This window comes from Prionailurus viverrinus, chromosome A1 (genome assembly GCF_022837055.1).
Source record: "Prionailurus viverrinus isolate Anna chromosome A1, UM_Priviv_1.0, whole genome shotgun sequence".
In the NCBI taxonomy this organism is placed as follows: domain Eukaryota; kingdom Metazoa; phylum Chordata; class Mammalia; order Carnivora; family Felidae; genus Prionailurus; species Prionailurus viverrinus.
This window is the reverse complement of record NC_062561.1, coordinates 95,229,571-95,255,990: the sequence shown is the minus strand read 5'-3', so window position 1 is coordinate 95,255,990 and position 26,420 is coordinate 95,229,571. Positions and strand designations below refer to the sequence as shown.

Here is a 26,420-nt window from a genome sequence, read left to right as displayed (position 1 = left end):
CCAGTGATAAAAGTTAAGATTTTGCAATCCTAACAGAAAATAACAAACCAAAGCCTAAGTTCAAACAAATACCACTACCACACCTGGTCTACCGATAATTCATTTGACAAATCAGTGCGTAAAGGTACACTATCATTACCCCATACGCTCAGTTCAAGGCTACATGCCAACTAGATTATAATTAAATATCCAGTAATTTTTAAAAGATACCAACTATAGAGCCACAAATTCAAAAAAAAAAAAATGTTAATGTGTATTTTTTTCTGAGAGACAGAGAGAAACTAAGCGTTGAGTTGGGGGAGGGACAGACAGAGGGAGACACAAAATCTGAAACAGGCTCCAGGCACTGAGCTGTCAGCACAAAGCCCAATGTGGGGCCTGAACTCAGGAACCATGAGATCATGACCTGAGTTGAAGCCAGTCGCTTAACCAACTGGGCCATCCAGGAGCCCCAAGAGCCACAAATTCAAAACAGAGTCTACCGCATTAAGATTTCTTACCAATGAGGTACTAACAGAAAACACTGACAAATTTATAGGCTTTTACTCCTTGTATAGGCCTCCTTGGAGGCCATTCCTCCAAAATATTCTGATGGTCCATATTCTTTGATACTTGCTAGTTTCCTTTAAATATTCAAGATAGTGCGTATATTCTAGTATCCCTAAAATTGGCATTATCTCTAAAGAGGTACATAGCTGTTAAGTGATGAGTCCAAAGTCACTATAAAAGCAACAGAACTGGATCCAGCTTTTTGCCTGAAAGTTTACTTAGTATTCATTTCTGATTTAAGTGCCAATGCTCCAGGAAAAGAAAAGAAGGTTACTAGTGCTAAAGAAGAAAATTCAGTAACGTCTTGTGACAGACCTAAACGTCCCTTAAATATGTTCTTCCAACTGCTGTCAAAAGTAATTTATCCTAAAGATATTAGAGAGAATATTTAAAGATTCAAAGAATTGTCTTCTTTATGCCTCTACTTTCACAGCCAGTTCCACTTTTGGCAAAACTCAGTAACAGCCTTATAAAGGGTGAGGCATTTCAATTTGCCTTGTCCTCACCTTATCTTTAAGGGATAAAGATATCCATGAACTAAATTGTACTGTAATAGACACTTTTGCGTTTCCTATCATATTTAGTTCTCAGACAAATCTTGTTGGGTAGCTCTTATTATCCAAATTTTCAGATTAGAATTTGAGCCCGAAGCAGATACGTAATCTGCTTGAGATTCTTCCTAAGAGGCTAACAGTGTGATTCTGAAGACTGTGTTGTTTTCACTGAATGCCAACGCCAACGCCACCTTGAAATTCATCAACCTCACTCTCCATTGTCTGTCAAAATCTAATACGGACTTATTTATGAGCTGGATGGGAGAAATCACTTAATCCGAGCCCTTTATTTTGGACAGGATAGCACCAAGATCAGAGAGGCAAAGCATCAAATGCTTTGTCTCAGGACACACAGCTATTTAGTAATAGAGTCTAAACCCTCTCTGCAACAATATTAATGTGGAAAAAAACCAAAAAACCCCACAAATAGTAATCTTCAACCAAACCTTTTAAAATATAATAAATTAAATGTTACAGCTCTCAAAATTTTCAGGTCTTAATGTTACGATAATTGACTTTTAGAATTCTTCTTACACTAATGACTGTGATAGGTTTTAATGGCCTAGAATGAAGAAAAATAGGTGTTTAATGTTATTAATATAAATAAAGGCAAACCCCTACTGTATAAAGCGGCCTAAGTCGAGTCTACAAGAGTGGAAACCATGGGAGACAGCCGTATCTGAATCTAAATCCAATTAAAATTGCTTGGTGGGTAGCAATTAGAACCCAGCTCAATATATTTGGAGGAAACAGAGAATCATATCAGAGTTAGTATTCTTCAAACTGGCACTAATTAGGTCAAGATACACTCTGCCCTGCCAATTTAAAAATTAGCAACTATCACCTTCACTATCTTATCCCTTCCTTTTTTCACTGGGCACACAGAATGTTTATGTGCAAGGTTTTTAAAGAATATATTTAGACAACAAATACAGAATTCCGGTGAGCTTATATTTAAAGCCTTTTCTCTCTCCTAACAGGCTCTAATCCTATACATCAGTAGGAGATTGGTAACAGGCAGGGGACTTTCTTAATGAACACAGTAGTACTTTTAAATTCTCAGAAATAAGAACCTGAAGGCATAAATAAGTGAAACATATGAAGCACGTACAGGTGACACAATGGAGTGACAAGATACTGAATTTGTGAATTCAACTATGATTCCCTTCTATGACCTCAAGTATACCCTTTGCAAACAGAGACAGAATCAAATAATGCAGGCAGTTAGGCCCACCATTTGCCTGAACGAGTTTAAGTCCTGGAGTGAGGTGGAAAATGTCCATCCTCAGTATCACCAGTCAATGCAAGCTGAGGTCCCATGTGGGCTAACAGCGATTCCAGTGCTAAAGGACATACATGCTCTCTAAATGTTCAACTAAAGAAACACTGAACTGTTCAAACAAACTGCCAAAGGACAGTAAAATGGGTGACTTGTCCTTACAGGAATGTGATGCTGGGTCCAATGCCATGTGCTCCTAAGGGATTCCCTCTGCCTAAGGGGCACCTGGGGGGCTCAGCTGGTTAAGCGTCCAACTTCGGCTCAGGTCATCATATCACTGTTCGTGGGTTTAACCCTGTGTCAGGCTCTGTGCTGATGGCTCAGAGCCTGGAGCCTGCTTTGGATTCTGGGTCTCCTCCTCTCTCTGCCCCTCTCCCACTCACACTGTCTCCCATAAATAAGTAAACATAAAAAAAAAAAAAAAGTGTGCTCTCCATGAGATCATCATCACCTGCATGACCTTAGACTCTAAAACCTGTTTCCCCATTAGATGAGGTGACACTGTACGTAAAAGAAAAAAAGAGATCATGATGCTTTTTAACATTAAGATGCAAAAACAAAACTATGAGGGTTTGTGGGAGAGGCTGGCAGAAATGAGAATGTGGCAATAATTAAGGTGGTCTGTGAATCCACTTCGAAACTGATTTGGATCAACTTGCTGTTTGTCAATCAGTGATGAAGTAGCTCATCTTCACTATCTAAAAGAATTTTTATGTCAGAGCTTCAAAAATTACCTAAAACTGCTAGTAAACCAAACTTCCCCCAAGAGAATAATGGGGGTGAAAGGCATCCTCAGAAAACAGGTCAAATTTGCCCTCAGTCAATCCACACCATCAGCCAGTAGACACAGCATTCAGGAAATGCTTATATTTTTCTGCAAATCACTACTGCTAACTTCTGAGATCACTAACAATAAACTGCTAACTGTAAATTTCAACCCTGAACACAATATCCTCCCAGCAATTAAACAGAAGATGAGAGAGTGAATTCAGTTTTTTAAAAAAAGACAAAATATTTTACAATTTCTACTTCCTACCATTTTTGAGGGAAATTCTGTTTCCTCAGCCTAACTCCCATCCTGGCACTGACAGCAAATGATAATGTTTGTACTTTACAGTGTGTTTAGTCCACAAGTCAGCTAGCGGCTGGGTGTGATTGGAAAACACCAGTGCCCGGAGACCCTGCCTGGCTGCCCGAGGGCTCAAAAGGCTCAGTCAGTATCTCAGCTGACCTGTTCCCTACTTGCTCTACAGCTGTGGAGATGTGCTTTAGAAAAATTCAGTGCAGACTATTTTCCTACCAGAAATTCTCTGATGCCCTAGTACTATAAGTACTTGATCACCCAGACAGCCCTGCCAAAAAGAACAGGAACAATTCTCAGCCTCATCTCTATCAAGGTCAGTCTTTGACTCCTCACACTTGGCAAATGGAAATAAATCACCTACCCTCAGGAGATTTTCATGGCCATCAAAACAAAATGTTTAAGAGCAACGATAAAACCATAAAGACTGCTGGGGTGCCTGTGCGGCTCAGTCGGTTAAGAATCTGACTTTGGGTCAGGTCATGATCTAACGGTTTGTGGGTTCGAGCCCTGCATGGGGCTCTGTGCTGACAGCTCGGAGCCCGGAGCCTGCTTCAGATTCTGTGTCTCCCTCTCTCTCTGCCCCTCCCCTACTCACGCTCTGTTTCTCTCAAAAATAAGTAAACATTAAAAAACAAAAACATAGACTGTGAGAATAGGCACTAGCCATGAGCCACACTAAAAGCAGGAGGCAAAGTAATCATTATGTTAGAACGGTGGCTACTTTATTAAATTGTAAATTATTTTCAGTCCTCCTGGGCAAATAATAAAAAGTGCCTCACTGTTTATTAAGTGCAAGGGTCCAATGAGACAAAGCATCAAAGCACAAAGAATACCTGGCATATATTAAGTGGTCAATAAAATTACCGTTATCCTCCTGCTTGCTTGAATGTAGAATCTGTATAGCAGTTACTGTCTGCACTGCAACTGCTAAGATTCAGCTTCAACCCGCCCCACCCACCCAGGCTGGCCAGAGTTCAGCAGGAGAGAAGTGGAGACAATGAGATATCTCAGACAACTGCAAATTGTATATAGTATGAAGAAGAAATGAGACGTCCCTTCGGCCTCCAAACGGGCCCTGACCCATATTAACCGACCGCAAGGCAACTTATGGATTTGCTTCTTAGCATAAACCAAATTCCCTGGGCAGAAGACACGAAAAGACACTTTTCCAAAGAAGACATCCAGACGGCTAACAGACACGTGACAAGATGCTCAACATCACTCATCATTTGGGAAATACAAATCAAGACCACGATGAGATACCACCTCACACCTGTCAGAATGGCTAAAATTAAATTAGCAACACAAGAAACAACAGATGCTGGCGAGGATGCGGAGAAAGAGGAACTCTTTTGCACTGCTTGTGGGAATGCAAACCAGCGCAGCCACTCTGGAAAGCAGTGTGGAGGTTCCTCAAAAAACTAAAAACAGAACTACCTACATCCCAGCAACTCCACTACTAGGTATTTACCCGAAAGATACAAAAATACGTATTTGAAGGGGTACATGCACCCCAATGTTTACAGAAGCATTACCAACAATAGCCAAACTATGGAGAGAGTCCAAATGTCCACTGACTGATGAATGGATAAAGAAGATGTGTTATATATACATGTAAAATGGAGTATTACTCAGCCATCAAAAAGAATGAAATCTTGCCATTTGCAGTGATGTGGATGGAGCTTAGAACATACCATGCTATGCAAAGTAAGTCCATCAGAAAAAGACAAACACCCTATGATTTCACTCATATGTGGAATTTAACAAACAAAACAGACGAACATGTGAGAAGGGGGGGAAGAGAAGACAGGGAAACAAACTACAAGAGACCCTTAACAACAGAGAACTGAGGGTTGATGGAGGGCGGTTGGTGGGGGATGGGCTAGATAGGTGATGGGTATTGAGGACACTTGTGATGAGCACTGGGTGTTGTATGTAAGTGATGAATCACTGAATTCTCCTGAAACCAAAATTACACTGTATGTTAACTAAAAAATTTTTAAAAAACAAACAAAAAAAAACTAAATTTCCTTATGAGAAATTTTTTATCTTTTTTCGGGAATTATCATTAAGTAGGCCCCATTTTAAACTGCATTTTTAAGCTTGTTCTGTATCTTAACCTATAGGATATCTCCCCATCTCCAAAGATCACTGCTCAAGAAACAAACAGCCAAAAGATACTGGATTAGGCAGTACTTTATTCATAAAATGCATACCATCAATGCGAAGCATAAACACACTTACCTGCCAGTGGTATTATTAGTCATTGCCATGCCAACCTAAAATACCTGAGGAGGTGACTGTCATGTAACTTACAACTGACTACACAGTACTCACCCTCAAAGCTAAAAAAATATATAAATTACTCTACTGATATGTCTAGAACAAAAAGACTTGACAACTGATATAGTTCAGTTACACTACTTTAGGTACACGCTTGCAACTTTCTTCTTGTACTTGAGAATCTGAAGAAGTCAATACACATTACACTTGGTTGAAAAGTAGAGAAAATAGGCAAATTAAAATGAGGATGGAAATCCTGAGCATCGTCTACATGAGGCAGAAAAACTTGGTTTCCATTTTCTTTTTTATTTTACTTTATTTATTTATTATTCATTTAAATGTTTGTTGATTTTTGAGAAAGGGAGAGCATGAGCAGGGAAGGGGCAGAGAGTGAGAGAGACAGAGGATCTAAAGTGGACTCCATGGCAACAGCAGAAAGCCCAATGCAGGACTTGAACCCATGAATGGTGAGATCGTTACCTGAGCCGACGTCAGACACTTAACCGACTGAGCCATCCAGGCGCCCCGGTTCTCATTTTCAAAGAAAACCATCCTCTAATTAGCAACCGATTTTTAATAAACTATTTCGTCTCTTATTACAGTATTAACAATGAAATGGTAACATCCTCCTCCTCTCCTAACAAATATGGATGATTACAGTATGCCTGCTTCAAAGGAATGTTTTGAGGCTCAATATTTGCAGAGTTTTGAGCCCTGCTGAAAGCTACCAAGTAAATAGAAAGTACTGTCATTGAGAATGATCAAATAAAAGCAAAGATGATTTAATATCACAGAAAATTACACTTACAATTGGCACACTGCCATGCCAATTTGGTCTCTCAGAGCACACACTCTATGAAAGGTCACTGCGGGTTAAAAAAAAAAAAAAAAAAGTCCCACAGCGAGTTCAAGTAGCCTACAATGCAGTATTAGCAATTAAGGAAGTAGTATTCTTCCTCCATATTCATTTGGGAATCCTTTCTACTAAATAAGAGAAATGCAACAGTGATTTGTTAAAAACGATGGCTACAGACAATTCAATCTCAATTCTAAGAGCCTGCTTAGAAGCTAGAATACTGTAATGCTGCACAGTATTTTTTAAAGAGCAAACTATCATCTAAGCTATGAAGCCAGCACTCAAGTACTTCCAAGATAATATATTCCTAAAAAAATTTTCCAGAAAAACTTATGTTCCTAACACAAGGTTAGACTACAGCATTGCAAATTCAGATTCAATTAACATCAAGTACCTACTATGTGGGACTCCCTCTAATAGGCGTTTTGCTGACATTATCTCAATGAGCTCTATCAACAATAATCCTAAGAGAGGTATTACTAGCCACATTTTCAAAAAGGGAAGTTTGCTGTAAATTCAGATTCTTGCCCACATTCTAAGAATTTAAACTCAGTTTTATCATTTTACCTTTAAAAAAAAATGTTTATTTATTTTGAGAGAAAGAGAGAGCATGAGAAGGGGACGGGGCAGAGGGAGAGAGAGAATCCCAAGCAGGCTCCACGCTGTCAGCACAGAGCCCAACACAGGGCGTGATCCTATGAATCGTGAGATCAGGGCCTGAGCTGAAATCAAGGGTTGGATGCTTAACCAACTGAGCCACTGAGGCGCCCCAGTTTTGTCACTTTAAATCCACTGCCCCCTCCATTCTGTCAGACAAGGATCTCATCCGGCTGTGCAAAAAATAACTGACAAATCATTTAATCTCACTGGGCCTGACTTTCCTAATCAATAAACTTAGGAAGAAGGTTGAATTATTCCTAAAGTCAGTTTCCCTTACTCTCTTTCCTGATGTCTATCAAATTTACCATTTTAATCACTTTAAAGCACACAATTCAGTGGTTCCTGATACATTCACAATATATTACCACTCTCTGATTCCAGAACATTCCCTCACCTCAAAAAGAAACTCCTAACATTTAAGCTGTCACTCCTCTACCTTCCTTCCCTCCCCCAGGCTCTGGCAGCTTCTGATCTGCTTGCTGCTTCTATGGATTTGCCTAACCTGGATGTTTTACACAAAGGGAATCACACAATATGTGACCTTTTGGGTCTGGTTTCTTTCACTAAGCGAATGTTTCTGAGGTTCATCCACACTGAGGCATATATCGTACTTCATTCCTTCTTATGGTTCAATAATATTCCTTTGTACGTATTTACAGACATTGTTTCTCCATGCATCCGCTGATGGGACATCTGGGACCTTCTGGCTACTGTGACTAATACTGCTCTCCACACACATGTACATTTACTGACTTGAGTCCTTCCTGATATATATTTAGCAGTGGGGCTGCAGAGTCATATGATAATACTATGTTTGAATTTCTGAGGAACTGACAAAGTATTGGGGCTCACCAATTTTATATTCCCTACAGCAATTACAAGGGTCCTAATATCTCCCCATCCTTAACAACACCTATTTTCTGTCTTTTTCTTTCTTCCTTCCTTCCCTCCTTCCTTCCTTCCTCTCTCTTTGTAATTATAGCCACCCCAATGAGTGTGAAGTGATATCTCCTTGTAGTTTTGATTTGCATTCCCCTAATGCCTAATGATGCATTATCTTTTCACGGGCTTTTTGGCCATTTGTACATCTTTTTTGGAGAAATGTCTATCCAAGTCCTTTGCCCATTTTTTAGTGGAGTTGTTTTTGTTGTTGAGTTGCAGGAGTTCGTCAAATATATGAGAAACAAATCCCTTAGCAGATATATGATGTGCAAACATTTTCTTCCATTCTTTAGGTTATCTTTTCATTTTCTTCACAGTCCTTCAATGCACAAAAGTTTTTCATTTCAAGGAAGTCTAATTTATCTTCTTTCCTTTGCTGTTCGTGTTTTTGATATCTACCCTAAGAATCCATTGCCATATCCATCTAAGATCTCTTTTTGCTGGTGTATTCCATAAGCTTTTGCTCATTTCATAAATAAAGTTGTACCTGAGTAACTCTCTTGGTTTTACTGCTGGGTTATTTTGGAGTATTTATTACATTGTCCTTATCAAGGAAGTGGCAGGATTTTAAGCATGAATAAAATTACCCTGTTAATAAGATGGTCGGGCTGGAACTCCTTGAGATAAAATGGGATAGCTCTGAAAGAAACTGCTTTCTCCTCCATTATAAAGAAGAAAGGAAGAAGGGGGGAAGAGAAAGGGAGGAAGAGAGGAAAGAAGGAAGCAAACACTGTTTGAGAACCTCATGAATTAATGAACACACACATACAAATTTAAAAGCCATTCCAACATGCACCTCCATGTTTACAGCAGCATTATATACTATAGCCAAATCATGGAAATAGCTCACATGTCCATCAACTGATGAATGGATAAAAAAGATGCAATTTGTGTATGTGTATATATACATATATATGTGTATATATACATACATATACACACACACACACACGTATATATACACATATATATGTATATATGTATATATACACACACAATGGAATATTACCCATCAAAAAAAAAAAAGAAATCTTGCCATTTGCAACAACATGGATGGAGCTAGACAGTATTATGCTAAGTAAAATAAGTCAGTGGGAGAAAGACAAATACCATATAATTCACTCAGATGTGGAATTTAAGAAACAAAACACACAATCATTGAGAGAAAAAGGAGAGAGGCAAACCAAGAAACAGACTCTTAACTCTAGAGAACAACCTGACAGTTACCAGAGGGGAGAGGAGTGGGGGATGGGTGAAGTAGGTGATGGGGACTAAGGAGGGCACTTGCTGTGATGAGCACTGGGTGATGTATGGAAGAGGTGAATCACTATATTGTACACCTGGACCTAATATTACGCTGTACATTAACTAACTTGAATTTAAATAAAAACTTAAAAAATAAAATAAAAAATAAGTATAAAAAAAAAAAAAAAAAAAAAGGATGTTCTGGACTAAATGTCCAAACATGATAAACCCTGGAAAGACAGCTTACCCTGCAATAAAAACTCATTACTCTAGCAGTTACTAGAATTCTAACACATAGAATCATTTCTAAGATCTACTTCCCTTATTTTAACTGGCCAATAATGTTCGTGTCTACCAAAAGGCTTAAATATGGCTTCAAAAGGAAAGGCATTGCTGAAGGATTACTTGGAAAATAAACCATGTTTACCCCCCCCAAAGAAAAAGAAAAGAAAAAGAGAAAGAAGATGGAATATATAAACAACACCATACTCTGCAGCCATTTAAAGTGATATTGCTGAGTAAAATTTCATTTATTGACATTGAAAGGTTGAAAGGCATTTACAACGTAATGCTCTATGGTGGGAAACAACTAGTTTATAATACATATACTCAGAAAGCCATATATCAATTAAAATATCTCATTCAAAATTATTATCATGGGATGCCTAGGTGGCTCAGCTGGTTAAGCGTCTGACTCATGATTTTCATTCAGGTCAGGATCTCATGGTTCATGAGATCGAACCCCAAGTAGATAGAGCTCTGTGCTGACAGTGCAGAGTCTGCTTAGGATTCTCTCTTTCTCTCTCTCTCTGCCCGTGCCCTGCTCAAATGTGAATATGCACACTCTCTCAAACTAAATTAAAAAAAAAAAAAAAAAAGGAATTTCTTTTTACACATTCACTTATTATTACATTTTATCTTCACCCTGAATAATTTGTCAGCTATGTTTTTTTTGTTAACTAACCACAACCACTACAACAAACATATAGCATTTCACTGATGTTATGATATTTACTGAGTATCAGCAGATTTTATGTATATAAACTCCAAAAAATAACAATTTATTTTTTTTAAGTTTATTTATTTTGAAGGGGGGGAGGAGGGGCAAAGAGAGAAAGAATCTTAAGCAGGCTCTATCTACCCCAACGCAGAGCTCGAACTCATGAATGGTGAGATCATGACCTGAGCAGATACCAGGAGTCCGACGCTTAACTGACTAAGCCACCCAGGCGCCCCACAAAACAAGTTTTAAAAACAAAATCTGACATTGTAAAAATGGTATAGAGCCAGTCACTTCATTAATTAGGATCAAAACTTTTCTGAAACAAGTTACCAAGATATGCAAAAATGAGATTCTATTCTGTCTCTTGTTTCTGCTAGTAGCAAGAGGTGGGGTAAGTGGTAAGACAAGGACAGCATTGCTCCACCGGCCCGACTTGCTACCCCTTATTTCATCTAAAAGCCCTAGCTGTGGTATGTTCCCACTGCGTGTGAATTCCACTCCCAGTTGTATAAGGTGACTGAAAGTGACTACAGTCTGTGCACTAACTGAACAGCTGCCTTCAGACCCTCAGACATGTCATCCAAACACAGACCGGAAACACAGAACCTGTGACACTGAGCAGATGCTACACACAAACATGTAAACGGCCACAGACTCGCAATGACCAGGAATCTTGGGACGGCCACACTTCCAAATAAGAGGGCAGGTGACCCAAGACTTGAGGATCTGATTAAAATCATTAAAGCACTTTATATACAGACATGAGATGTTTTTTAAAGATTACATAATTCGGGATAAGTATTAAGGATAGTAGAAAAGTTAAAACAACAACAAAAACAAACAACCAAAAAAACCAATATAAAGAAAAATCTTTACTTTCCCCAATACCATAAAAACAGTCAATAGTGCCCAAAAATTTGTTCTGAGGAGAGAAATATATTATATAACAAAGTGAGTCTTCTTCATATAAGTTTAATTTTCTCCAAATACTTCTCAGAAAAAGGAATGAAAAAATTTTAAAGAAACACAATTTACATAATCTATTAAAGATACATTTAAGCACTCACATGGTGACATAACAGCAAAAATGCTTAAAATCTCACATAAATTAGGCCAGGAGAGAAAATTGTCAATTTTTTTTTTTTGCCAAAATTATCAGAACTGATTCAATATTCAACACTACAATTTACTTGCGAGAAAACTTAGCCTAGCCAACTTCACTGTTTCTTGAATCTAAAATTTACAGTACCATTCCCAAATTAGAGTACTAGATTTAGAAAAGCAATTCAGAAAATCACCAATGGTGTTCAAAAGTTAATAAATTCAGTTGAGACATAAAACATTTACATTTTACACATTTTAATTGATTTCTGGCTATAGTATCGTTAATATAGAGGGCTCATTGTGAACTACTCCAGTATTTTCCAGCAGCTGTTGTGTATATCGTCAGCCAAGGAAGCAACAGACCAAGGCGTAGCCAGTGGCCACACATTTAAGAACTCTTAGATATGGAACAGATCTTCATATATCTGGACCACTTCAGTTTCCAAGTTGATGCAGGGCTAAACGTTCCGACAAGATCAGACGATAGGTTTTACATTTATCTACTTCTCTCTCTTAAAGGACATGCTTGCCATACACCAGACCAAGCCAAAGAAGTCTGAAGATTCAAATTAAAAACTCCCCGAGTGATCCTGGACCTAATGTGTCTATCTGAGGGCCCTCTACACCACAACCTACTCTAGGGAGGCTGTGGCTCGGGGTTCCATTTCTGTCTCCAGCCATTTCTTCTCCAACAACCTGCCCCCAACACACATTATGCTGTCTCTCTGCCTGACTCAATTTAGAATCACTCCCTTTTACACACAGGCCATCCTTTCTCCCTTTCTCCCTTCATCTGATACCCCAGGCAAAGATGAAACCCTAATTAAATCCAATTACCCACCTGCTCTACCTCTGCAGCTAAAAATGGATCAAGAAAAATGTACAATCTTCCAACAGTTCCCATTTTAAATTTATGGCCACAAATTGCAAATGGGCAATCAGCACTGTTCAACACAGTGAAGCAGACTAAAACCCCGAGTTTGTTCATTTTCCCAGTATACAAAATACTATTTTATACTTTCTCCTCTGTTTCTCAAACCTCTTAAACCTACCCACTCCCTCAGCTGCCTGGAGAAAAAAGCAGGAATCAGACACAAATTTCTCTTCCAACACTCAAAACTACATACCTAACCCATACTCTTATTTCCTATTACAACAAATGCCATGTTCTCACTTCTTTCACAGTCCAACCCTTCCATTTGCACTCTGGATCTTGCAACTTCTCACTTTCTCAAGAAAATTATATCCCTCTCTGTGCTGCGTTATCAATTTCTCTCTCCATGGATCTGCGGCATCGGCATACAAGCCTCTTCTAACATCTGCAGTCATTAAATCCACACTCCCTACAGGGACCATCCTACCTCCAGGCTTCTTGAAAGAGTTAACTTATCTGGTGGCTTCCACTTTGTGTCCTCACATTCTCTCCTCAGTTTAATCCAAGCAGGTTTCTTTTTCCTCTCAGTTGTAACCGAGATGACCACTGTCAAGGTTATCAGAGAGGTCCATCTAACCATATACAACACTCACGTGCCTATTCTCTTTCCTGACCTCTCAACAGCATTCAATACTACCCGCCATCTTAAAACAGCTCCTCCTGCCCCTAGACAATGATCACCAGTGATCTCCATGTCACTGAATTCACTTTTTTATCCCTGTATAGTGATTAGAGGTTGAGGCTGTTGAGTCACACGGACCTGGATTCAAATCTTGGCTCTCTCACTTTCCAGTACTCAATCTAGGCACTGACATTTAACCACTGAGCAAACCAGGGAAAATATCAGGACCTAATTCACAGCTCTGAGGATTAAATTAGTTAATTTACCTTTTTCTTCTCCATTACCTCTTAGGAACGTGTGACACAATTCACTCTCCAAGAAATGTTCTTCCTTTCATCTCAGACTGCTCCTTCCTATTCGCTGTCATAAGCTCCTCCAACTCTACTTGCCTTTTAAATTTAGGAGCTCATAGGAGAGAGAGAGCGTGAGCAGGGGAGGTGAGGAGAGAGATGGGCACAGAGAATCCGAAGCAGGCTCTGTGTTGACAGCAGTGTGCCCGACGCATGGCTCAAACTCACAAACCACGAGATCATGACCCGAGCTGAAGTCGGATGCTAAATCAACTGAGGTCCCCCTGACCCCCCAGTATCCTGAGCTCATAAATTTCTATATTTTCTCCCTAAGTGATTGATCTCCACCATTCTCATGACTGAAACTACAATCTAACCCTCAATGATTTCCAAATCTCAGTTTCTAGTCTATAATTTTCTCTCAAGCCCCAGATTGCCAACCAATCTCCACCTGGATATTGCAGCTACCTCATACTCAACGGGCTCAAGAGACAAGCCTCTGGGGCGCCTGGGTGGCGCAGTCGGTTAAGCGTCCGACTTCAGCCAGGTCACGATCTCGCAGTCCGTGAGTTCGAGCCCCGCGTCGGGCTCTGGGCTGATGGCTCAGAGCCTGGAGCCTGTTTCAGATTCTGTGTCTCCCTCTCTCTGCCCCTCCCCCGTTCATGCTCTGTCTCTCTCTGTCCCAAAAATAAATAAACGTTGAAAAAAAAAAAAAGAGACAAGCCTCCATCCTTTTTCATGTGCTCTTTCTCTCACCAGAAACTCCCCTGCCTGTCACAGTCTCTAACTACTTGCTGTCAGTCTCTGGGGGTCCATATATTCCCTCTTTTGTAACAGTCACTAAACTTATATTTACTGGCTTGCTAGACCGTAAACTCCATGATAGAAAATAAGACCTTCTCATATCATTAACACTTTGCCTAGTGTCTCTTACATACGAAATGTTTAATAAATACTTTTTTTTCAATTTTTTTTTAACATTTATTCATTTTTGAGAGGCAAAGCACAAACAGGGGAGGGGCAGCGAGAGAGGGGGAGACACAGAATCTGAAGCAGCCTCCAGGCTCCGAGCTGTCAGCATAGAACTGACATGGGGCTCGAACTCACGAACCGTGAGATCATGACCTGAGCCGAAGTCAGACGCCCAACCGACTGAGCCACCCAGGTGCCCCTTAATAAGTACTTCTTGAACAGAATCTGAGCTATTGAAAAAGTTACTGCTTATTTAATTTCTGAAACAGCATTTTATTTGTTCAGTTGTCTAATGCAGTATAAACACTTTCATATCAAAATACTTAAACCACTGGTTTACATTAATGTCATTTCTAATCCATAAAAATACATCAAACAAAATTTAGAGGTACGTCTAAATATATTCTATTATGTCTGGGGAATTCCACAATTATCAATTGCCTCTGGATATAAAAAGATAAAAAGGCTCCAAGCTAGGAAAGACAACTAAGGGTGATACTGTTTGTTTACCTACTTTGGAATCCCACAGAATTTTTTAAAAGAATGTTAGTGAAAAGATGATATTTTAAGTCTGAAATGCATGAACTTTCTGGATTATTTTTAGAAAGGATTTTCTTCTCCAAGACTCTTCTATCATTTTCCCCACATGAATACTAAATACTATCACACTCTAATTGTGTATTAATATTCTGTTTGTTTTTACTCCTCAAAGATAGTATCCAAACAGTAATTTTTTTTAGCTTATAAAGCCTTCTCATGGTTAAATGCAGAGTTTCCATTAGGGAGCCTGAAATTTGAAAAAAGCTTGCACACACACATACGCTCTCACACCGATACCAAGGGATTCACTGTGATATCATGAAGATGTACATATATGACTTGAATACATAAGGGCTTTTAGAAAGTCAAATTGATTACAAAACCAAAATATGCACTAAATTGAGGAAAAACATTTTGTATTGCTCTTATGTAGAAAACATGACCCCTTGAAGGACAAAATCATTGAGAAACTGATCACACTGAAAAAGGATACAAAACAAAGTCAAAAACAAGAAAACTAGAGCCACATAGCCTTAGGAATACTTAAATAAATTAGATTGCAAAGGACCAGACTTTGTTCTCAGAGTATCTGGGCAATTATCTCACAAATAAGGGCTATTTCTATTTTCTATAACTGCCAGAGTATTTGATCAGATTGCTTCTGCACGTTCTATAATAAACCAAAACACACATAATGAAAGCTTATACGTACACTAATGGAATAAAGAAATTATAAAATGGACGATTCTCTAATATTACAAAAGTATTTGAGCTTTTAACTGATCTCCTACAATTATCCAAAGTACTTAATTAACCAGTTACGAAAGAGCCTATATGTGAGATAGTAATGTCACACCTTTCTCCAGAAGCTCTTAAATCCTCTGAATGCACCCTTTGAGTTTCTGAGCATGTTTCCAAAATAATTATGGAAAGCCATTTATCAAACTATAGCAAGACCTCTTTTTAGTTTATACCCTTTTACCTACTAATTATACTCCTGGGGAATAATCCTATATACTAAGGAGGCTTTATTCAGCCAGTCAGTCAGTCAGTACATGTTCATTAAGCACCTACTATGTATATATACACAAATATGTTTGTCACAATATAACAGGAAAATACTGGAAACAAACCCATTATTTGACAATGGAGCAACTGGGAGAAAACCATAGTATTTCGTAGCCAAAGTACAATACAGTCATTTAAAATACATGCATGATAAGTTGGAAGCAATATGGAAAAAGTTTTACAGAGTTACAGGACAAAAGCAGAACATAAAATCAAAAAAGTCATAGAATCACACTCTCAGAAGAAAGTATCTGTAGAATAAACATGGAAATAAAATAGGTCAAATAGATTGGCTGCATCTTGGGGGTAAACCTCTGAGATTTTCTTTATATCTCTGGAATTTTCTACAATTTCTACAATTTTCTACAAGTTTTCTACAATAAACATACATAACCTAACTAATGAAAAAACCTGTTTTTTCCTGTTTTTTGAGAGAGAGAGAGAGAGAGAGAGAGAGCGCGAGAGAACGCATCTGCACAAGGAAGGGGCAAAGGGATAGGGAAAGGGAATCTGAAGGAGGCTCCACACCCATTGCAGAGCCTGACATGGTGCTTGATCTCACAACAGTGAGATCATGACCTGAGCTAAAATCAAGACTCAGGCACTCGGGTTGCCTGGGTGGTTAGGTTGGTTACACATCTGACTCTTGATTTCGGCTCAGGTCATGATCTCACGACTCATGAGTTCGAGCCCCACGTGAAGCTCTGTACGGACAGCACGGAGCCTGCTTTGGATTCTCTCTCTCCCCTCTGTCTGTGCCTCTACCCCACTCACACTGTATCTCTCTCTCTCTCAAAATAATAAATAAACCTTAAAGAAAAAAACAAAGGCACTCAACCGACTGAACCACCCAGGTGCCCCAAGAACCACAATTTTTAAAAAGACAATACTTATCAATCATTTCATTTGAGAAGAAAAACCACTGACCTGTCTTCAAAATTTTCTAAACCCTAAATAACCATCCCAAATGGCACAAATGAAAATTAGTATCTTAATACAGAACTGCTGGAAGCAAAGCTCATTTTATAAAATTTCTCATCAAAATCAGTGAGTAAAAAGCCCAAGACTTTACTGAATGTTTCTTCAGATCACAGGAGACCATGTTCTAGAAAAAGCAGTAATTGCTACTTATCAAAATGGAAAAAAATTCTGATTAATGAATGAGATTATCTTCTCATAACCATATCAAGTACTGAACAGTAATAATAAAATCTCAATTTTTTCCTAAACCAAATGCAAACATCATTATTTTTTTTTAATCATTTACAAGTTAAGAGATGCAAAGTAAAAAACAACTAGAAAGTCCTATAGCAAAACATAACAGTGTTGTGGGTACGGTTTTAATTGTCTTTTTTTTCCTATATTTTTTAAAATGTCCATAATAGATGCACAAATTTTAAAAAAGAGAAAAATAGGGGTGCATGGGTGGCTCAGTCAGTTAAGCATCTGACTTCAACTCAGGTCATGATCTCATGATCTGTGAGTTCGAGCCCCTTATGGGCTCTGTACTGTCATAACAGCTTGGAGCCTGGAGCCTGCTTCAGATTCTATGCCTCCCTCCTTCTCTGCCCCTCACCTACTTGCATTCTGTCCCTCTCTCTCTCTCTCTCTCTCAAATATAAACATTTAAAAAAAAAATTTTGTTAAAGAGAAAAATAAACTTAAATTATCAAGGGAAATATACTGAAATATATTTATTTATACAGATTAGATTAGTAAAAATACAGTATTTGTAAAATTCAGACCTGTTTGTGAGAGCAGCTCGAGAAATCTGAAGGCCCTTCAAAATCAGTCAATACAACTATCACTTTTAGGGAGATAAGAATACTTCACATTTCTAATACAAGAGTTCATAATTTGAATAAAGACGTATTTTTCTCTTACTAAGGAATCTGTCATAAACAGATCTAAGGATGTTTTCTTTTTAATGATATAGCCTATTTCTTTGTTCATAAGGTATCAACTTCCATGATGCCATATAGCTGTTATAGTAAAGTGTGTTAATAAACACAGTCTTTAGTGAACTGAGGTAACATTAAAACATAAAACTTTATTTACTATGTAAAAGTATTTATTAGTGTCTCTCATCGACTTTAGGTGTAAAATTATTTCAACTCAATTAGAGAAAAGCAAAAGGAAATTGAGAATCCATATGCCTATCACTGTGTGGAGAACAACAACCAAGAAGACACAACAGTGCGTATTAGAACACTTTCAGCAACTTCAAACATACATACATTACGGGATCAACTGCTAAGTCATTAAACAAGCAAAAAGAGGCAGTATCTCAGCAATGAATAAAGTACAGTGCTCTGAAGTTAAACTGTCTGGTTTCAAATCCTAGTTCTACTTTTTTTTAGTTGTATAACCTCGGGGTTAATCTCTATGTGTTTCCATTTCTCCATCTTCCTATAAAATAGGGATAATAACAAGATAATGACAATAACAGTATAATAACAACAATTCATTCATAAAAGAAAGAAATCTTTTATTTTCATTTTTTCAATATGATGACAGCTTTATTTTTTTTTAAGTTTATTTATTTATTTTGAGAGAGCGAGAGAGCATGTGAGAGAAAAAGTGCATGCAGGTGCAGGGATGGATCAGAGAGAAAAGGAGAGAGAGAATCCCAAGTGGGCTCCATGCTGTCAGTGCAGAGCACGATGTGGGGCTCAAACCCACGAACCGTGAGATCATGACCTAAGTTGGATGTTTAACCAACTGAGCCACCCAGGTAACCATGAAAGAAGTATTTTATCTAAAAAAAAAATTTTTTTTTATGTTTATTTATTTTTGAGAGACAGAAAGAGACAGAGTATGAGCAGGAGAGAGGCAGAGAGAGAGGGAGACACAGACTCTGAAGCAGGCTCCAGGCTCCGAGCTGTCAGCACAGAGCTCACGCAGGTCTCGAACTCACTCGGACCGAGACCATGACCTGAGCTGCACTGACTGAGCCACCCAGGCACCCGAGAAGTAAAGAAGGAGATACCATGTCTAGCACAGAATAAGCACTAAAACAGGGCTTTCCCTCCTTTTTCTTCACTCTAAATAGAATTTGTCACCCATTTTGGAAATAAGAATGAAGATCTCTAACTCAACAAATTAGTACTTAAAGTCCTAAATTCACTTGAAATCGTAATTACCCACCACAAAGTACCTTGTGCAACCTGAGCATAATCCAACTTAACCTTAAGGTAAATGACAGTTCCCTTCCATGGCGATTTTATCCCAGTTGTTTCAAAAGAAGAAACGAATGAAACACCAAGATTCTTTCTTAAAAGATGTACCAAAAAATTTTAGAGTCACTGTACTAACAAAACATGATTGTCTCAGAAGTGCAAAGTTACTGAGGGAAACATAATAATGCACAACCAAGAGCAAAATTTAAGTATTTTAGTGTTTTTAGGATATTTAAAGTTAAGGTGCTTGGAATATTCAAAATTATCAACATTTGTTAAGTATAAAATTGCTATTCTCTATAAATAAAGAAATGTCAACTATGATTAGCCTGGAAGTAGTTATATTAGAGCCATTCAACTATCTTGGGATTACTGTGTTCTCTTTTCTCACAAAGAAATTAATACAAGCGACAGAATGTTACAAAAATAGTCAATAGTGTTGAAGGCTTTTTAATAAACTTCATTTTGGCAAATAATCACAGAGAAACTAACAAACAATGAAATCATGATGATTTCATTTATTTGTTCTGTACATATCTGATTAATAGGCATTAATTTTGTTGATGGAAACAAGAGAACTCTATTGTTATATACAGATTAGAAATGTGAACACTTAGCATTTCCCACAACTACTGACTTCACAAATTATTTTGAATGTTATTTCAATAACACTGTAAGTGCCAGAGGTTAGGTAAGCAAAGAGCTCTACTGCCCTCTAATGAAATAAACCAAAAAAAAAAAAAAAAAAACAAAAAAAAAACCACAAAAAACCCTCTTTTTGATGTATCTCAGAACAGGAAAATAATCTTACTTTGCTAAATGCAGTAGACAAACACTAAGACAATTAATTGCCAACAACTAGAATATATAAATCAAAATACTGCAAGAGAAGCTACAATCGCGCAGTTTTCATGATAAAATTAGTAGCAAAACAGGAAAGCCTTGAGACAGGAACGTTCCAAGAGAAAGGACACGAGTGCAACAGTGCTATCTAATGTGATAGCAATTAGAACTTCACTGCAGGCTACGCTTTTCATGTGTATGTTGGAAGTGAATGAGAAGAAAGACTTTTAGAAACCACACACTTTGATGAACTGCAGGAAGTTTTTGGCTCAGCAGCTCAAAAGTAAACACCATCAAAAGAGTCTCTCATAATGTTCACTGACTAACCCTCTCAGAATTTTTTTTAAGTTTATTTATTTTGAGAGAGAGAGCAAGGGAGGAAGAGAGAAAGGACAGAGAACCCCAAGCAGGCTCCACTCTGTCAGCACAGAGCCCAACGTGGGGCTCGATCTCACAAATCGTGAGATCATGACCTGAGCCAAAATCAAAAGTCAAATGTTGAACTGACTGAGCCACCCAGGCACCCCTCTCAGAATTATTTTAATACATGAATACTTTCAGGAAAAATACCCTTTAACATACACACTTAAAAGAATTTTATTTCAAGCTTTCTGCTTTTTAAACAAATGCCAATTTCATAATATGGCAACTCTGTATTCTATGATACTTTCCATCATACACTAACCAGTGATAACTTGTCATCGTTTTCAATAAAACTTCTCCCTTCTTGGGCCCCTGGGTGGCTCAGTTGGTTAAGTGTCTGACTCTTGGTTTCGCCTCAGGTTATGATCTCACAGTTTGTGAGTTCGAGCCCCACATCAGACTCTGTACTATCAGCACAGAGCCTGGTTGGGATTTTCTCTCCGCCCCTCCCCTGCTTTCTCTCTCTCTCTCTCTCTCTCTCTCTCTCTCTCTCTCTCTCTCAAATAAACAAACTTAAAAATTTTTTAGAAAACGTTCTCCTTTCTTTTAACAAACATGGTTTTTAAAACATGTTCCATATTCCTGTTCCTTTCATCTAATATTCCCACCTGTCAAGAATTCCCAAAGTCTCACACGAGTACGAAGAACAGAGTACCAGATCACAAAAAGAGAGAGGGAGAATATGAAAAGAAGAAAAAGTACATCTTCCCAACAGCAGTTCACTGAGAGAACAGAGGTGTGGTGGTTAACTGCTCCTTGGAGGTGGGACACACAGCGCTTGGAGATGGCAGGTGTCTGTCCAGGCTGACAGCTGTGATACGCTCTATTACGTGTCTCTTCTTTAGCAGATATGAGAAACAGGTCAAATCCACACAATGCCATAGGGAAGAGAGGCAATACAAGGGAAAGAGGTGCACTTAAGTCTGCACCAAAATGAAAATATCGGGGTGCTCGGGTGGCTCAGCCTGTTGGGCATCCGACTCTTGATCTTGGCTCAGGTCATGATCTCACGGCTCATGGGTTCGAGCCCTGCATCCGGCTGTGTGCCGACAGGTCAGATCCTGGCGCCTGCTTGGGATTCTGTGTCTCCCCTTCTCTCTGCCCTTCCCCTGCTCATGCTCTGTCTCTCTCTCAAAATAAATAAACTTAAAAAAAAAAAAAAAGAAAATATCCTTTTCCTTTGTAGGCCACTGCTCTTCTTTGCATCGTCTGTTTGTCTATGCAAATGGTTCTCCAGCTCCACAAGTTATATGGATAACCAAACGCTCGTTCAAAACTTCAAAATAGCAACACACAGGGAGATACAAATGTACTCCAGGTTCTATCTCCCAGTGAGCTGGATTTCACATCTGTAGAGATTTTCTGAGTAACATAGATTAAAAACATGACTTTTTTACTAGAAGTATTACTCATTCATTCCTACTGTCTCAACATAGAACTGACATATAAACGTATTTTGAAGACATAATAAAGGAGCCGGAAGGACTCAGGCATCCCAAGGTCCACCACTGCCTACACAATGATGCTTGAAGTACACCCCACATACGGTCGCAACAGTTTCCTTCCAGCCTATCAATTCCATTTACCTACTCAGACTTAACGTATGACAGTCCAGAGAAATGCAACAGTGAAGGCATACAGCCACTTGGAGAACATACGAATGTGTGTACGTACATCTGCACATACGTACGCGTGTGTGTCTTCACTCAGAATAGTTCCAGTCTACACTGGAACTAGTGAGTTCCAGACTGTTATCCCAAACCTAAAGGAATGCCTTCCCTAGTTCACTGTAAGAAAACATCAGGCTTTCCAGGCTGCCCTTCCCCTCCCGAGGTCTCAGTAAGCATAGATATGAAAAAGAAGATCGAGAACTAAAAAGGCGGAAGGGGGCAAGGAAAGGGAAATGATTCATTTCACCAGGAAATAAATTCACTGTCAGCTTTGGTTTAAAACAAAGGCATTGGGGCTCCTGGGTGGCGCAGTCGGTTAAGCGTCCGACTTCAGCCAGGTCAAGATCTCACGGTCTGTGAGTTCGAGCCCCGCATCAGGCTCTGGGCTGATGGCTCAGAGCCTGGAGCCTATTTCCGATTCTGTGTCTCCCTCTCTCTCTGCCCCTCCCCTGCTCATGCTCTGTCTCTCTCTGTCCCAAAAATAAATAAAAGTTGAAAAAAAAAAAAATTAAAAAAAAAAAAAAACAAAAAAACAAAGGCATTTATTTATTCATTAGCCAAAAATAAGTTTTATTGCCGACAATGATGAAAATGGCAGCAGCCTGCATTTTTTAAGCATTTACCTAACACTAGGCGTCGGACTAAATAAGCACTCCGTACACTGGGTAACCCCGTGCAACAGGTAATGTTATCCCCGGTTTACAGATGAAGAAGCTGACACTCATAAAGATGAAGTGACTTGCCCAAGGCTACACCACTTCTAAATTGTAGAGCATACATAATATACCAGTCACTTCAACTCTTAACTACTAAACTTATATTATTTTATATATTATCGTTATTTATACTGTATTCATCAACTTAAAATGTGTGAAATGCAATACTTTTGAAACACTGAATGAATTAATAAATTATATACAGTGAGACCCAACTCAATGGCCTAAAATTTTATAGACTTGTTAACCTGGGCTACGTACTGGTCCCCATTACCATGGAAGATAAAAATGCGCATGATATATAACACATGATGAAAGTTCTAACAAAGAAGTAATACTGCTCTCATCCTTCAATGCCCATTATAAACAATAATATTTCTCCAATTATTCTCTGATTACATCCAGTCATAGTTACCTCTCTTTCCTCAGATCTTCCTACCTGATTTTCACCTCTCTGTGTTAAAAAGAAGCAAAGTCTCCTTTATTTAGGGGGAAAAAGTCACTCCCCTTTATCCATCTTAAAAAGATAATCGATTACAATAAAAAGATAACAAATATCTTTCACTGCTATCTTAAATATATATTTCTCTATACGCTACAGTAAAAAAAAAAAAAAATTCCATACCAACTCTTTTAACTTTGATAAGATGTTCAAGCTTCCTGAAATTAACGCTAAAAAAGAAATCATCACGCAGTATAAACGAATCCAAAATTCCATTTTGCAACAGCTGAGATTTAAACTCATGCACGCTAGTGTTACACACACACAAACACAATTCACATCATCTTGGTAATGCAGGCATTGGCTAGACAACAAAATTCCTTCTACTATATGTAAGCATCTTAAAACACAAAACACCTACAAATATCCACAAATATCTAAATCATTAAAATCTTAATTTTATATGGCTATTACCAAGTTTTCCTACTGCAGAAGTTAAAAGAAGAGGTTATGAAATGCTCGTGCAAGACATTTCTTCAAATGAATAACAAAGGGATAAGTAACTCTGATTCTCAAAACCTGTCACAAAGATCTAGCCATTTGTTAATCCTTGTTGAATTTTAATTTAATTGTGTTTAAAATTTCAATCCAGGGGGCAGAGACTGCTCACAATAAAGTATAAGACCTACCTGGTAAACAAAATGCAGCATTTCACTGAGGTACCATTTCTTACCTTTGAATCTTCACCACTCACTCCCAGCTGTAACACGGCTTGAGGAGATTTTAGTTTCGCTTGGGCAGAGTGAGCCATCTGAAGGTTAAGCTGCCATCCGACCGTCTCTAGCTATAAAAGACAAGTACAGATTGGAATCAGATGGTATGGAAAGAAGAAAACAGTCAACTTTCAGCAAATCTCCCACCCGTAGGAATGAACATGGATAAGCCTAGACTTCATGGAAAGTCAATTCTATGGCTCCTTCAACCTGCGTTTTCTGCAAACTCTCCCTTTGGGCTCATGAGATTGGCCTTGTGCCAGGCCTGTCAAATTCAACAGTAAAACTCGTCTTCAAATACACTGCATTCTGAAAATAGAGGTCTTAGACTAAGCAACGAAGTACAGTAAGAGTCCATGGTCTTTAAATAGCATATTACTATTTCACAACAGTATATTTTAAAGCCAATGGTTTTCTCAACAGTTAGGGATTTTACACTTTAATGACCTCTCGTTGTCTTTCAAAACTCTGAACTGGATAGAATACAGGTAAGACTTTTTTTTTTTTTTAATTTAGAGGAAAATTGAAGTACGCAGATGGTAAGAGGTTCACACATTTAGACACAGTTAGCGAGACTGGAAAAGAGCCAGACCAAGAATTGGTATTTACTAGTGAGCAGGTGTTATCATGCTTTCCAAAGTACTCTAACTTATTATGGTTCCCAGTTATGACAGAAACTAATTAGAACATTTCCAATGAACTTATTAATTAACACAAGAGCAAAATTCAATCAGGTAAGGCAAAAATAGTAAAGACGGACTAAAACTGTTTAAGTTTTCTTTTAAAACATTAAATAGCACAAATGTGGTTTACTGAACTTGAGACATGATTGGTTTCACTAACCTCAGAATCTCAGTACCAGGAGTATTAAATTTCCAATAAATTCGAGAAACAACATTTAGGAAAGATGTGTGAAATGCAATTGTCACGTGCCTCTCACAACATGGCCCTAATAACTGATTTAGTAAAAACTACCTTAGCTACACTGGTAAGATGGGCAGTCTCACAATTTTTTTTTTTTTACTTAACCAGAATACTAACTTCTAACTTGAAAGACTGTTCAACAGCAGAATCACAGCAGTGACTCGAAGCCAAATTGGAAAGAGAGCAATGGGAGTATTATCTATTCAAGAGAGGATGCGATGAGAAAATAAAGATGTATTTCTGTTCTTTCTGGCACTGAACCTTTGAGAGGTTACGGGTAAAAAGAGGGAAGATGTCACATGGACATAATCCACAACACCTAATAAAAAAATCAGTGTAATGGTGTGTGTTAAGGATCTTTAACATACTGATCTTGAACAGTGACCTTAGTAAGTGTAGTCTCTAATACCAGCCCACCACAATTTTTTTTTCAAATTTTTATTTAGATTCCAGTTAGTTTGGTTTCGCACACAGGGCATTTGGTTTCAGGAGCAGAATTCAGTAATTCATCACTTAAATACAACACAACACTCAGTGCTCATCACAAGTACCCTCCTGGGGACCCATCACCCATCTAACCCACCCCCACTCTCCTCCCTCCATCAACACCCCCCAATTTGTTCTCCATCATTAAAAGTCTCCTGTGGTTTGTTTGCCTCTTTCTCCCCCACCTCCCATATGTTCATCTGTTTTGTTTCTTAAATTACATGAGTGAAATCCTATGATATTTGTCTTTCTCTGACTATTTACTTCACTTAGCTTAATACTCTAGCTCCATCCATATTGTGGCAAATGGAAAGATTTCACTCTTTTTGATGGCTGAGTAATATTTCATCGTGTAAAATATACCACATCTTCTTTATCCATTCATTAGTCAATAGATATTTAGGCTCCCTACTTTGGGCTATTGTGGCTAGTGCTGCTATAAACATTGGGGTGCATGTGTCCCTTCGAAACAGCACACCTGTATCCCTTGGATAAATACCTAGTAATGAAATTGCTGGGTCGTAGGGTAGTTCTGTTTTTAATTTTTTTGAGGAACCCCCATACTGTTTTCCAGAGTGGCTGCACCAGCTTGCATTCCCACCAACAATGCAAAAGAGATCCTCTTTCTCCGCATCCTCGCCAACATCTGTTGTTGCCTGAGTTGTTAGTTTTAGCCATTCTGACAGGAGTAAGGTGGTATCTCATTGTGGTTTTGATTTGTATTTCCCTGATGATGAGTGATGTGGAGCATTTTTTATGTGTCGGTTGGCCATCTGGATGTCTTCTTTGGAGAAGTGTCTATTCATGCCTTTTGCCCATTTCTACACTGGATTATTTGCTTTTTGGGTGTTGAGTTTGAAAAGTTGTTTATAGATTTTGGATACTCTTTATCTGATGTGCCATTTGCAAATATCTTCTCCCATTCTGTTGGTTGCCTTTTAGTTTTGCTAACTGTTTCCTTCGCTGTGCAGAAGCTTTT

The 26,420-nt window shown here is 38.4% G+C and overlaps 1 protein-coding gene across 6 annotated transcripts in view; it reads right to left on the bottom strand.

Annotated features, from left to right (window-relative positions):
- Positions 1-26,420, bottom strand: part of COMMD10 (COMM domain containing 10) — a 220,029-nt gene that overhangs the window by 145,912 nt on the left and 47,697 nt on the right. For all 6 annotated transcript variants that reach the window (XM_047874902.1, XM_047874896.1, XM_047874929.1 and 3 more), the window contains one exon: positions 23,992-24,102. In XM_047874902.1, the coding sequence (XP_047730858.1) occupies positions 23,992-24,102 (111 nt within the window). The remainder of the gene's footprint in view (positions 1-23,991; positions 24,103-26,420) is intronic.